Below are 13,786 nucleotides of genomic sequence, written 5' to 3'. Positions count from 1 at the left end.
TACTGGTAGGAAAAAATGCCCTTGTGTACAGTATTCCCTTCAGGGACACAGGTATATAGTTAGTTAGACGTGTGGTTCAGGAAGAAAGGGTGGAGGGCATGGGACTTGGTGAAAATAAGGCATTGACCTTTCTCACCCCTCAGCTGGAGCCACGATGCTAAAGAGGCAGCCCACAGCTGTGTCCACTACAGAAAGAGGCAGCAGGGGGGTGTTGGATAGCACAGCTTACTGGGGGGAGGCCACTGTCCCCAGAGAGTTCTCTTAGCCTGTGAGTAAAGCAAGAGCTTCCAAGGAACCAAGGATGCCCCTGTCAACTTCCCCTTCACAAGGCAGTTGGAGAGTGGGAGATTTACTGGGGACTGTCATTTTCTATAATGTCCCAGCTTCTATACTTTTTTAAAAAAATATTTCTTTATTTTATGTGTGTTGGTGCTTTGCCTATATGTATATTTGTGTGAGGATGCCAGATCTCCTGGAACTGAAGTTACAGACAGTTATGCGCTGTTATGTGCCTGAAATTGAACCTAGGTCCTCTGGAAGAGCAGCCAGTGCTCTTAACCACTGATCCATCCCTCCAGCCCCCCAGCTTGTCTTTAATGGGTTAAGTCCCCAGGAGGGAAAAGCCTTCTGTGTCTGAGAATGGAAAGCCTAGGTCTCTGAGGAGGAATATCCTCCCTCCATTCACTCGCGGCTGAGCTTTCCATTGGCAAGTGTCAGTCAGCAGGACTTGCTCACAGCAAAACTATTAAGTGATGATATCTTAGCAATATAGCCAGTGCTGGCCCCACCTCTTTAAATCTTATGAAACTGGAAAAAATGAAATGAAATTCATTTCAACCTTCGGAGTCACATAAACTATCACTACATAGTTAGAAAGTATTGCAACTCTCAGGGAAGAAAACAGATTTACACCGAACATAGTTTGTCTGTGTCAGTTCAAGCAACGAACTCTGATCTACAGCCCCATCTAAGAGCACAGGTCCCTCCCGCTGCCCTTCATGTGTGTGCATCTGAGACTTCTGCTTGTCTTGTTTTATATACTTACATGCCAGGGAGATACAATCTCACTCTATCTAATTTTGTCTAAATCTCATCGATGCCAGAAGGCCAGGAGTGAAAGATTATTAAGGTTATCAACCAATGTGGTGCAAAGCACTTTAAATAATGCACCCTGCCAATTACTACTTTTAAAAGCTCAAATGCAGGCATCTGTCAATTATTTGTACAAAACAGTAGCATGGATTCTTCTTGAATTGTTTGACTTTGAAGTCAGAATGCTTGATATGTGCTGGGGGTTTTGATACAAGCAATTTAAGAGAATTTTAGGGAAATTTAATACTGGAATGGCATTAAAGGGACTGTATGTCTTGAAGCAGGCTGTTTGTGGACAAGTTGAAAGATGACGAAGCCCACTCAAGATGGAAATCATTTCTGATTTATGCACCAGCTTCATAAAAAATATCCAGATTTCTAGTGAGAAGTAATTGTGGCTATAAATCGAGTGGTTATTTCTCCAATCTATCATTTCTTTCTAGAAAAGCTAGGAAGGTTGATAAACGTCCTGCCAATCAGCCAAATCAAGACCCTAAAGCAAATGAGGGTCTTAAAAGTGAATGAATGAGCACACTTAGAGCCACGAGACCAGCTAGCACAAAGCCAGAAGGTACAAAGAGGCCGTTTCCCAGGAAATCCAGACAAAACATCTGATCCGAAGGCCTCAGAGCTGAAGTAACTAGCTTCCTTTTCCAATATGGTTTAAATTAATCAGCTGGGTTTTGAATGTTCCATTCTTCCCCACCATGTAAGTACTTAGCAAAAGAAACTGATCTCTCCAAAGCAGCGTTCTCTAGGTATACTATGAACATGTAGACGTATAACAGCTCAGATATCTTATATCAAACACTGAGGAATGAAAGTAATTACAGTTCCCATGATTGGTGTGACTTCTCTGGCTCTGAAGCTGCAATAGAGTTGTAGAAAACGTGAGCACTGGGGAAACCGAATAAAGAGCCACTAAGTTCCCCTGACCTTTGCAAGTTCCCAGGACTGTATAACTTTAAAAACAAAAAAGTTTCAGAATCAGAACATAGTGAAACCCAGCTTGATAACAAAATTAGCAATGTCTGCAACAAACCCAAATAGTGTGTTTTCTTAGCAGGTGATAGTAGATTGAAACTATAATCAACAGCAAAAGGAACTTCAAATATCGTAGCAACACATGGGGATTGAAAAATATACTTTTGAGCAATCATAAGTCATCAAAGTAATAATCAGAGAAAACTTAAAAAATTCCTATCAGCAAATGAAAACTGAAAAACTGCCCAGAAAACCAAGAATCTAAGAGATTGCAAAAGCAAAATTTAGAAGGAAGTTTATAGCTATGCATGCCTATGGTATAAAAACAGATAAATGTGGTGGTAATCTAATTGTACTGAAATATTATTTTGATTGTATGTTAATAAGTAAAGTTGTCCGGGGGTCAGAGCTATTAGAGCCATAGCAAGAGTGTGGCAGTGGTGGCACACGCCTTTAATCCCATAGATATCTGTGTGTTCAGGGTCAGAGCTATTAGAGCCATAGCAAGAGTGTGGCAGTGGTGGCACACGCCTTTAATCCCATAAGATCTCTGTGTGTTCAGGGATACAGTCAGCATTGGAGACATATGCCTTTAAGACCTAGGGGGCTGTACATTCAGACAGTGACGAGGCAGTCATGTGTTTGGGTTTACAACCAATGAGAAGGCAGAACAACATACTATAAAAAAAACGAACCGACAGGAAGTAGGTCTCTTTTCGCGAAGCTGGGACAGCAGGAGGAAGGGTGAGATTTTAGCTCTGAGCTCTGACTTCTCGGCTCTCTCTTTTACATTGTTTCTGTGTTTCTTATTTAATAAGACGGTTGGTTACATCTATAGATAAACCTTAAGTAAATAACATAATAATGAATCTCAAGGCCTTAAAAAAAAAGAGGAACAAATCAAACTCCAAGTTATCGGCAGAAAAGACATGCAGAAGATGGAAGGAGAAATGAGTGGGATCCAGACTAAAACAATACAAAGAGCTCACTGAAACAAAGAGCTGATTCGATGAAAAACTGAAGTCAACAAGCCCTAAGCCAAAGTAAACAAAAGGAAACGAAGACAGTCTGGACTATCAAAATGGTGGCAGAAAGGAGGATATTATGCCACTGAGTATCCTGCAAAGGATTATGGAACTTAATGTGATTTTTGTCCAGTGTCCCCCAATGCTTATGTTTTCTCTATTCAAGTGCTGTTTCAATGCCATGGAGTTCAAATTCATCCTCTGTGACACGGAGAGTTTAAGACTGCCTAGACTGAGTCTGTTTTGAAACAGTGAATTTAAAAAAGCAACAACTAAAGGAAAACATATGGGAAACAAAGATATCAACTCAGGGGGCTGGAGAGACGGCTCAGTGGTCTGAGCTCTTGCTGCTCTTCCAGAAGACCCTAGCTCAGTTCCCAGCACTCAGAGGTTAGGTTGGTTAAAAACCAGTAAATCCAGCTTCAGGAGATCTGGCGCCCCCTTCTGAACTCTTCAGGCACAAGTCCCCCCCCCCCCCACACACACACACAAAGTAACAAGTATTCATAACACACAAATAAAAAATAAAATAGAGCTAAAACTATCACATAGTCCATCTACATCACTTGTGTGTGTGTATGTGTGTGTGTGTGTGCATTTGATCAAAAGACCAAATCTAAGAATTAGTGCAGAATAAGAAGCTAGGATAAAAACTAAAGACATAGAAAAAGAATTCAATGAAAACATCAAATTTCCCACATCTAGGGAAAGCAGTGGACACAAAATCACAAGCTATATTTAGAATCCCAGATAGACAGGATCAGACAAAACCTCCCCAGGACACATTACACTCAGAATGCTGACTAGGAAGCAAATAAAAACCATGAATAACTACAATACAAAACCATCAATGCAAATACAAATGTCAGTCCCTCAGAAAGAAGTCAAACGTCTACAAGCCACTATGGCCCAAGTTACTCATATTTGGAAACAAACAAGAAGAGAAGTGTCCTTAAAACAGGATAGTTGGGAAGGAAGGGTTCCGGGTGGAGATGGGATGGAAATAAGATGAGTAGACAGTCAAAGCATGAGGTGTGTGTGTATGCGTGTGAAACTTCCATAATAAAATGCTTTAGTTTATACAATGAATGTGAGTCCATAACACAAGAACAGTGAAAGTGTTTAATCATGCTCAAGCATTGTGAAAAAAGCTTAAGGAGTATGATTTTGTCTAAATTCACTATTAGGATTTAGAGAAAATCCCTCTGTTGATCAGGAATGGTTACGTGTGGCTTCATCCGGCCCCTAGAACCTAGACTTCTGACAGATACGCAGTTATATTTTAAGAGCAGGTCTTTGGGACTAGGATGCAGTGCAGTGGCAGGTACATCTACCTTGTATGTTGCCTGAGTCTGATGGCCATCACTAAAGACAAATAATGAAACAAGAGCAGTCTTTGTTCAAAAACCACAGAAAATGGTTTTCTATTATTTACCTCTTTCTGGATTTCAAACACTTTCTCTTGACTCTGAAAATCAACCACCAGAATTTCAATCAGATGTCCATTGATTTCAAGCTTTTTCACTATGACTTACAATGTAAAATTATATGTGATTGCAGGATGAAAATCCAAATACATAACTACATGCAAATATAGCATGGTAGGCATTTATCCTTCCTGCCTGTAAAGAACACTAATAAGTCATTTCATTTTATCCTATCTTACTGTGATGGTTAATGCTTATTGTCAACCTGGCTGGGTGTAGGATTGTGTTGAAGACAGATCTGTGCACATGTCTGTGAGGACCTCTTCAGAGAGATTTAACTGAAAAGGGAAGAACTGCCCTGAATGTAGGCAACATTTGGAGAGTTTGACTGAACAGAAAGAACACAAAAACATAGTGTGAGCACCAGCATCCATTGCTCTCTGCTCCAGACTGTGGACATGATGTAATCAGCTACCTCATGTTCCTGCCACCATGATGGACAGTTCTCCCTCGAACCATGAGTTACAACAATGAGAAAAGTGACTAATGCACTGTCTAACTCTTCTTCATTCAAGAGTAACCACTGGGATGCTCTTCACGGGGACAGAACAGAACATGCTGGCAGGTGCCCTGGCACAGAGCAATGATCACAATGCACCCACCTTACATGTGTGTATATCCCCACACATATGTGAGTATGTGTGTGCATATGGGATGCACATGCTTCTGTGTAGACACAGCTTCACAGCATATGCAGGCCATGGTCTTTTCCATGCCAGAAATCCCAACTCTTGTCTCTGACACTGACTTGCTTAGCTTTGTTCTGCACACTGGCAGAGCTAGCTCTGGCTTGCTTTGTTAGACCATCTCTACAGAGTGAGTGTGGCAAGACCAGCCTCCTGGTTCTTCTCACTAGGGAAAGCCATTTTCTCAACAAGTCCAGTTCTCCCCCTTTCTTCAGGATGGCCATCCCATCACCCACTACCACATCCAACTACAGTGCACATTCACATTCTCTCCCTGGTGTCCTCAGTTCATCTTGTTACTGACAATACATCTTGTTGCTACAGAACTGACTGAGTACCACTGCCATGAGGGGTCCCATCTCCAACTAAGACAAACTGAGCCAAGGGAACCTTTAACTCTAATACATAACACTAGAAGATGACTCAGAACATGAAATGCTTGGTCATGAAGGTGCTTGTTGTTGTTGGGTTTCATACTTTTTTTGTGGTTGTTGGTGGTGGTGAGTTGTTTTTCTAAACTTTGCTGTGGTTGTTCCTGGTAGGTTCTCACTCTGTACCATCAGATGACTTCAAATTCACTATATAGCTCCAGCCTGGCCTCAGTATCCTAGCAATCCTCCTGCATCAGCCTCCCAAGTGATACTGAGATCAGATGTAGTCACCCAGTTCATGTATAATGTCACCAGCAATGGATAAGTACTTTGGTTCTTCATAGACCTTCTCTTGCCCCCAAGGATTAGCCTTTGTTCAGCCTTGGCTCTGCATAAGCCCTACTGTGTGGTCTGTCGTGTCCTGCAGTTCTGACCTTCTGAGCCATAGCTTGGCCCTTCCTTGAAGCCACTTCTTTACAGTATTCTGTTGCTACAGCACATGACTTTTATCCAATGATACTGTACATACTCTGACCCGAGCTTTATGGGAAGCCAGAAAGCAAATGCTGTAAAGTTAAGGGGGAAACCATGTATCTGGCATGATTCCTTTCATCAGGTTTTATTTGCTGGTCATATCAGGCAGCAGCCCAAGGGAACAGACTGACGAGGAGTGAAAGAGGACCATGATAACCAGTGGCTCTGCAACCATTTCCCAAACCTGCAGCTCCCAGATCCAACTCTGGAGGGAAGCTGGGTGTGTGGGGAGGGATGTGGGACAGAGAGGGAGGACTTTGGAAAGAGGTGTGTGAAATGTACTCACAACTGGGGCAAAAGTCCAAACTATGACCATATGGGAATGGAGCCGTGTCTCTAAAAGTGACTTACCTGGGAATATCCTCTTCAATTGTTGCACATCCATAAAGAAACACGATCACCCCAATGACAGAAGATGGGATAAGGAATGATGTATACAGCCCCAGCCAAGCAAAATACAGCCCAATTTTCTCTCCAAAATACTTCCTGGAAAACCAAGAAAGAAAAGAAAATGAAACACATATTAGAAACATCATATACTCCCCATATTTCTTTTTGTTCTATGACTCAAAATAGATTGGCAAAAATACTCTCTTTGTAATGAATTCAAAGGATGGAGGCTACAGGGGAAGGGACCTCTGCACACACACAAAAATCAACTGATCTTTGTTGAGATGGAGTGCATTCCACTTGACTCACATATACAAATCAGCCTTGGCTGTTTGCAGGAAGTGGAGAGCTACAAGAAAGAACCCAGCCTTAACAGCAAACTAAAAGTATATTGCCAGTTTCAGAATCCTCACCATTATGAATAGTACATTGTAGTATGAATCTTAAAAGATCTTATTAATGAAATCAAACCTGAATCCAAAGATTGGAGTGAATGCTGGAAGATCAGAGAAGCAGAACAAGCCACAGCTATCTCACCTTGCCAGTTCCTCAGCTGATCCTGTTTCCCGAGACTGGAAGCCTCTGAGTCCTCATCCAAATGGATCTCAGCTGAACTGTGCTGCTCAAAGCCTAAAAGCTTAGTTTCTTGTCCTCACGCCTTAAATACCTTTCTGCTTTCTGCCATCACTTCCTGGGATTAAAGGCTCTTGTTACCATGCCTGGCTGTTTCCAGTGTGGCTTTGAACTCACAGAAATCCAGACTGATCTCTTCCTCTGGAATGCTAGGATTAAAGGTGTGTGTGCCACCATTTTCTGGCCTCTATGTAGTGGCTGTTCTCTTCTTTGACCCCAGATAATTTATTAGGGTGCACAATATTTTGGGGAATACAATATCACCACAGTACATTATCATTTTAGACCAACACTGCTCAACCCACAGAAAAGCATGCTTTTTTAAAAATAAACTCATTTTTAATCAATTATGTAAGTCACATGTGTAGGTATGTGTACTAATGTACACAAACCAACATATACATCTTTAAAGAATTACTAGAAGAAATTCAATAAAATATTTGTTAAGGCTTATTTGAATGGGTGATTTTCTATTTCTTCAATTTCTGAACCACTTTTATTGAGGTAGATTGATTTATAAAAAGCTATAAATATCTGATATATCTGACAAGTCAGGCCATGACGTATCCCTCCCCTCCAAATACCTTTCCTTTGCTCTCTTTTTAAAATGTATTTGTTCTCTTGTGTTGAGAGTACTCAGCACAAAAGAGCTCCCCTCTTAGCAAAACTCTATTTATACTCCACAGTGTTGTTAACTACAGGCTGTTATATCATGGGACTCCAAAGCTTATACATTCTAGGTAACTAAAACTTTATACCCTTTGTTTTACATCTTCTGTTTTCCCCTTGATGTAGGCCTAGTAACTTCAATCCCACATCCAGATTCTACAGACCTATAATAGTAAATTCCTCAAAGAGGTGATATCACACAGCATTTACACTACTGCCTGGCTTATTTCACTTAGCATAGTGTCCTCCAAGTCCAGCCATATTTCTACAAATAGCAGAGCTTCTTCTTGTTGTTGTGAGATCACAGAACACCTCTTTGTATCACGTACCATGTTTTGTTTATCTGTGCATCCGTGGATTGTTTCTACTTTTGGGCAACAGTGGGTCATCAAGCTGTAAACATGGGAGTGAGCATCTCTCCTTAAGATCCTGACCCCAATTTGTTAGAATATACGTCCAGAAGTGGGATTGCTACATCAAATGATAACTCAAGTTTTAGGGAACATCCATACTGTTTTCCACAATGTGCTTTTCCACCACCAAGTAGCTCTACCTACACATTTTGTCTTTTGATACTAGCCATTCTAACAAATATGAAGTAATATCTCATTCTAGTTTTGTTTCATTTGTTTCTGACGACTAATGATGGAAATTTTAATTTTTATTGGCTATTTGCATGTTTTCTTTGGTGAAATGGCTATTTAGTTCTCTTCCATGTTTAAGTGGGTTTTTAATATTCTAAGTTCTCTCCCCCTCTCATTCTTTCTCCTTCCATGTTTAAGCGGGTTTTTCATTTTCTAAGTTATTTCTCTCTCCTTTCCTCCTTCCCTCTCCCTCCTCTCTTATTGAGTTATAAGATTTTCTTGAATATGAGTCCTTTACCAGATCTTTGGTTTGCAAATATTTGCTCTCATTTTCTCTTTTTTTAAATAATAGAAAGCAGAAATTAGAGATTTACCCAATGTGGCCACATTGGAAAGAGAGACAAAGAGATCTAGTCACCTCTATGCCCATCTTTGGGGTCCTGAAATGAGTCAGATTGAGAACAATTTTTAGACTGATATAATTCTATTTGTTTGCTTCTGTTTTTAATCTAACTTCAATATCTGTGAGATTTCCCCCATGTTTTCTTCTAATGGTTCTAGTGTGTCAGTTACATGTAGAGCTAACATATTTGAGCTGATTTTATATAATATAAGAATTAAAAGCCAGGCATGGTGGTGCATGCCTTTAGTCCCAGCACTTGACTTCTGTGAGATCAAGGTCAGCCTGGTCTACAAAGTGAGTTCCAGGACAGCCCGTCCTGTTAAACCAAAAAAAAAAAAAAAAAAAAAAAAAAACCGCCGGGCGGTGGTGGCGCACGCCTTTAATCCCAGCACTCGGGAGGCAGAGGCAGGCGGATCTCTGTGAGTTCAAGGCCAGCCTGGGCTACCAAGTGAGTCCCAGGAAAGGCGCAAAGCTACACAGAGAAACCCTGTCTCGAAAAACCAAAAAAAAAAAAAAAAAAAACCATTAAATATCTCGAAATAAAATTAGCCAAGGAGTAAAAGGCACACAAAAACTGTAAAACTTTTGACTACAGAAACCAAGAAGACACAAATAAATGGAAGCAGATATTTTGTGGTCATGGATGATAAGAATTAATACAGCTAGTTATTGAGAAAACTTTATAAACACAGAAAAAAATGGTAATTAATTTAAAAAAAGAGTTTTCTGCAATTGGACAATTTTAAATGGTTCATATTTAAATTCACTTATTCTTTCTGTTAATAGTGTTGGCTAGTGAATTTCTCAGTTCTATCATTATATTTCTCAGTTCCAGCATTTCCATTGTATTCTTTATAATTTTTATTTCTTTGCTTAGTTTTTCATTTTCCCACATATTTTGATTCTTTGTTCACTTCTGATTCAAGTTCTCTCCACCTGTATTCCCACCTGGCTTGTTAAGATTCTTTAAGGTTATTATTGTTAATTATCTGCTGAGCAGGTTGTGGATCTCAGTTTCTTTAAACTCAGTTACTGGAACTTTATCTGGTCCTTTTAGTGTGTGTCATGGATGCATGATCCTTGGAGCCTTGACTTTGCTGTCTGTTCATTTGGAAAGTGGTCACTTCTGGTTCTCACTTGTTAATTTCCTCTGGTGAAGCTCTTCATCAGTCATGCTGGCAGGTTATGGATGGATCAGCTGGTAGAGTCTGTAGGTAAGACAGCTAGGAATGTGTTGATATAGCTAAGCCAAGTCATGAAAGTGGATCTGCTACTATGGTCTATGGATGTATCAACTGCAAGTGTGTATGGCCAGAGTCTGTAGGCAAGAGATTTGGGAATGTGTTGTTATACTCAAGCCAAGGTTTAAAAGTGGATCTGCTACCATGCTCTATGAATGCATCCACTGCCAGAGTCTATGGTCAGAATGGCCTGCTTTCAGGGTTCAGGAGTAGATGTGACTGTTAGTTCATTGATGCATGGATTGCTATGGAATCTGTGTGAAGGTGGGACTGTCTTTGGGTCCCATGGACAAGAAGTGTTGGTTGTAGTTCTGTTAGAGAATAAGGAGATTTTCTATGAGGTTTCCAAGTGTTTGTAAGAGACCATGACAGCAGAGGCATAAATAGGGCTCCTTTGGGCTGTGAACACAAGTTGAGCACTTTTGCACCTGTGAGTGTAAAGGTTAGGTTGTCACTGGGTCCATAAATAGACAAGGCTGGTTCTAGGTCCATAATTCAAGGCTGCTTCTAAGTCCACAGTTGGACAGATTTCTAGCAGGGACCTGACAGGTCGTTCCATTACCAGAGGGCATAGATCTACCTTCCCAAAGCAAGCAAGTGTTGTAAACTCTTGTGTAAATCTCAGAGCTCTGATAAAGGCATATTTTACCTGTAGACGGCCACTAAAACTGTGCTTCTGTGGGAGACCTTCCATTCTGCTAGTCACGATGATGTCACTTCATTTGTGTCTGTATTTTAACTTTTTGGCTTTGTTAATTATTTTATAATAAAAAGTGATTTTTTTTCGTAAAAAGAAAATAGCTATCTGTATCTTTTTATCTTCACTTTAAACTTAGCCAAGTATCACAGGGCATTTCATTAGAATAAATATTGACACTGAAGTTGTGAGCATGGGAGAGTTGTCCCCATTACTCATCTGTCATGTGGCAGAATGGGCAGGGGAGAGATGCCCCCACCCCAACCATCAATGCCTGAGGCATATGGGAAAGCTGGCCCTGAGGTCAGAAGGGCACAAGAGTTGCCCCTGCCCACCACCAGCTACAACGCTTAGGAGAGCAGGCCCTGCATCCCCATGAGGAGCATGATAGAGCCAACTCAGTTGACAGAGGTGTGGGTGAGCCAGCCCTGATGTTGTAAGCATGGGAGAGCTGTCCCCATTACTTATCTGTCACATGTGGCATAGGTGCGGGAGAGCTGGCCCTGAGATCACAAGGGTGGAAGAGCTGCCCCTGTCCCCCACCAGCTGCAACACTTGGAGAGCAGGCCCTGCACCTCTTGTCAATAGAGCCAATCCCATTGACAGAGGTGTGGGTGAGCCAGCCCCGAAGTTGTGAGCATGAGAGAGCTGTCCCTCTTACCCATATGTCATTTGGTAGCATGAGCAGGAAAGAGATGCCCCCCTCGCCCATCAACACCTGAGGCAGGTGGGAGAGCTGGACCTGTGGTCATAAGAGAGGGAGAGCTGGTTCTGCCGTTCATCAGCTGCAGCACTCAGGAGAGTGGCCCCTATGCCATGCCTGGACAACACAAGGAGAGCTGACCCTGAAGGTGTAGGTTTGGGAGATCTGACCCTGAGGACATGAAAGCAAAAGAACTGGCCTTGCCCCTTGCTCATCGCTGCAAGGGGTGAACTCACCAGGACAATGCAGGTAAACTCACTCTTTTGGTGAGAGCAAGGGAGAGTTGGTGGACTAACCAACCCTGCAACTACCCAGGCCCAGAACCAGGGTTATGTATTGTCCAACCCCAACATTCACCCCATAGGTGATCTGCTGGAGCACATGAAGGGACTGGTCTGCAGAGCCAAAGTTGCAGGATTTCCACAAAACATGGCAACAGCTGGATAACCAAGAGGAATTGCAGTGAGGGCCCAGCACTGATAGTGTAGCAGAAATCAGAGGCCTCAAACCAGACCAATGACTCTTTGAAATGAACACTTGCAAGTAAAGATATATGGATAAAAGGGTTTACTTCGTGACTCACTGTGTCACACTATAGCTTCCATGACAAGATTGATTCTCTCTCTCTCTCTCTCTCTCTCTCTCTCTCTCTCTCTCTCTCTCTCTCTCTTTCTCCTCTTAAATTTTATTTTATTTTATTTGGGGGAGGTTGCAAGGGCAGAGGGTGGATATGAAGGAATTAGAAATGAATGGGACGGAGATGCATGATGTGAAAGACACAAAGAATAAATAAAAAGGAGAAAACAAAACAAAAGAACAAATATTGATCGTGAAACTCTAAGAGAAAAAATATCTACAAAGAATCAACAAATTCCATTTCTCACGAGCATACAGTACACAGCACAGGCAAGAAACCTCCTGTCTCCACTTTGACAGCAAGCTTCACAGGTGAGGAGGGTGGTGACTAGATTTACAAACCCACTTCCAAAGGCTGGTCTGCAGTTACTGTTTAGACAGTTGCCAGCGAACATAGTTTCCACTGTCAGGGGAGAAATGAAGATAATCTGTGAAATAACAACCTCTGTTGCTCCCATCAAAAGTCTGAAGTTTAAGTAAGATGGGGGGCCTGCCCCTTTTCAAAAAGAAACAGAGAAGGAGTAGACAGAGGAGTGGACAGGGTGGGCTGGGGGTGGGGGAGAGAAGAGAGGGGAAACTGCAGTCAGGGTGTAATATATGAGAGAGAAAAAAATTACACTTTGAAACTGAAGTTTCAAAGGAACCAAAAGAACTTAGTTTTAAAATATGACAGCACATCCGGGGAAAGATGGGATGTATGCATAACTTAGACTTGACCCAGCTCAGGCAGACTAAACAGTCATCAGAGGAGGAAGAAGGAATAGTTTGTTGTTGTTGTTGTTGCTGTTATTGTTTAATTCTAGAAGACTGAGAACATGTGTAACATGTGAGGACATGTGTAACACAGAATATTCTAGCAATTCCAGACACAGAACAGCTTGTACACACCTGTGAGATCTTTATATAGACTCCATACTGGTGGTCACTAGAAAGATGACAGGCAAGGTAGAAGACTAGATGGAATATCTTTAGATGCACATGGGTGTGAAATTCCATCTATTCCCAAGACTATCTCTCCTTCAAATAAAATAAAAACTAGGGTAGGAACTTGACCCTAGGACTCAGGCAAAGATCTGAAGTCATAGGAAAGACCACACATAAAACCTGTTGTCTTCAGTGGCATTATTGGGAATTATCTTCATTCCAGAAAACGCAAAAGTATGAATTATGAATCTGTTCCTACCAAAGAAGACCAAACTTCCCTTTCATTCATTAATCCCAAGCAAAGGTGTTGTTTGACCACAACAAGGCTGAGGATGAGTGCCACTGGTACCCAGAGACTGCCCAGGATTGAGGATGGGTCAAAGTGAGAAGCACTCTTCTTCTCTCCTCCCTCCTCAGCCCCATTTGAAGTTAGCATGGAGTAACATGAACCAAAGTTTCATTGCTGCTGGGGAGAAGCCAAAGCATGGAGAAACATTGTAGTGATATTTTATCTGTGCGCCCCAATAAAGCTTATCTGAGGATCAGAGGAAAAAGCCAGCCACTGTACTATACATAGAAGTCAGGCAATGGTAGCACATGCCTTTAATTGTAGCATTTAGGAGGCAGAGATCCATCTGGCCTCCTAAATGAGTGAGTTCAAGGCCACACTGGGAACAGAGCCAGGCATGGTGGCACACACCTTTAATTCCAGCACTAACCATGGAGG

The 13,786-nt window shown here is 41.7% G+C and overlaps 1 protein-coding gene across 2 annotated transcripts in view; it reads right to left on the bottom strand.

Annotated features, from left to right (window-relative positions):
* The window catches only part of Ano2 (anoctamin 2), a 343,664-nt gene that overhangs the window by 163,045 nt on the left and 166,833 nt on the right, over positions 1–13,786 (bottom strand). For both annotated transcript variants that reach the window (XM_016006375.2, XM_016006378.3), the window contains one exon: positions 6,531–6,665. In XM_016006375.2, coding sequence (XP_015861861.1) covers positions 6,531–6,665 — 135 coding nt within the window. The remainder of the gene's footprint in view (positions 1–6,530; positions 6,666–13,786) is intronic.

Source organism: Peromyscus maniculatus, chromosome 3 (assembly GCF_049852395.1).
Source record: "Peromyscus maniculatus bairdii isolate BWxNUB_F1_BW_parent chromosome 3, HU_Pman_BW_mat_3.1, whole genome shotgun sequence".
Lineage (NCBI taxonomy): Eukaryota > Metazoa > Chordata > Mammalia > Rodentia > Cricetidae > Peromyscus > Peromyscus maniculatus.
The sequence above is the reverse complement of the archived record's forward strand: the minus strand, read 5'-3'. Positions and strand labels throughout refer to the sequence as shown.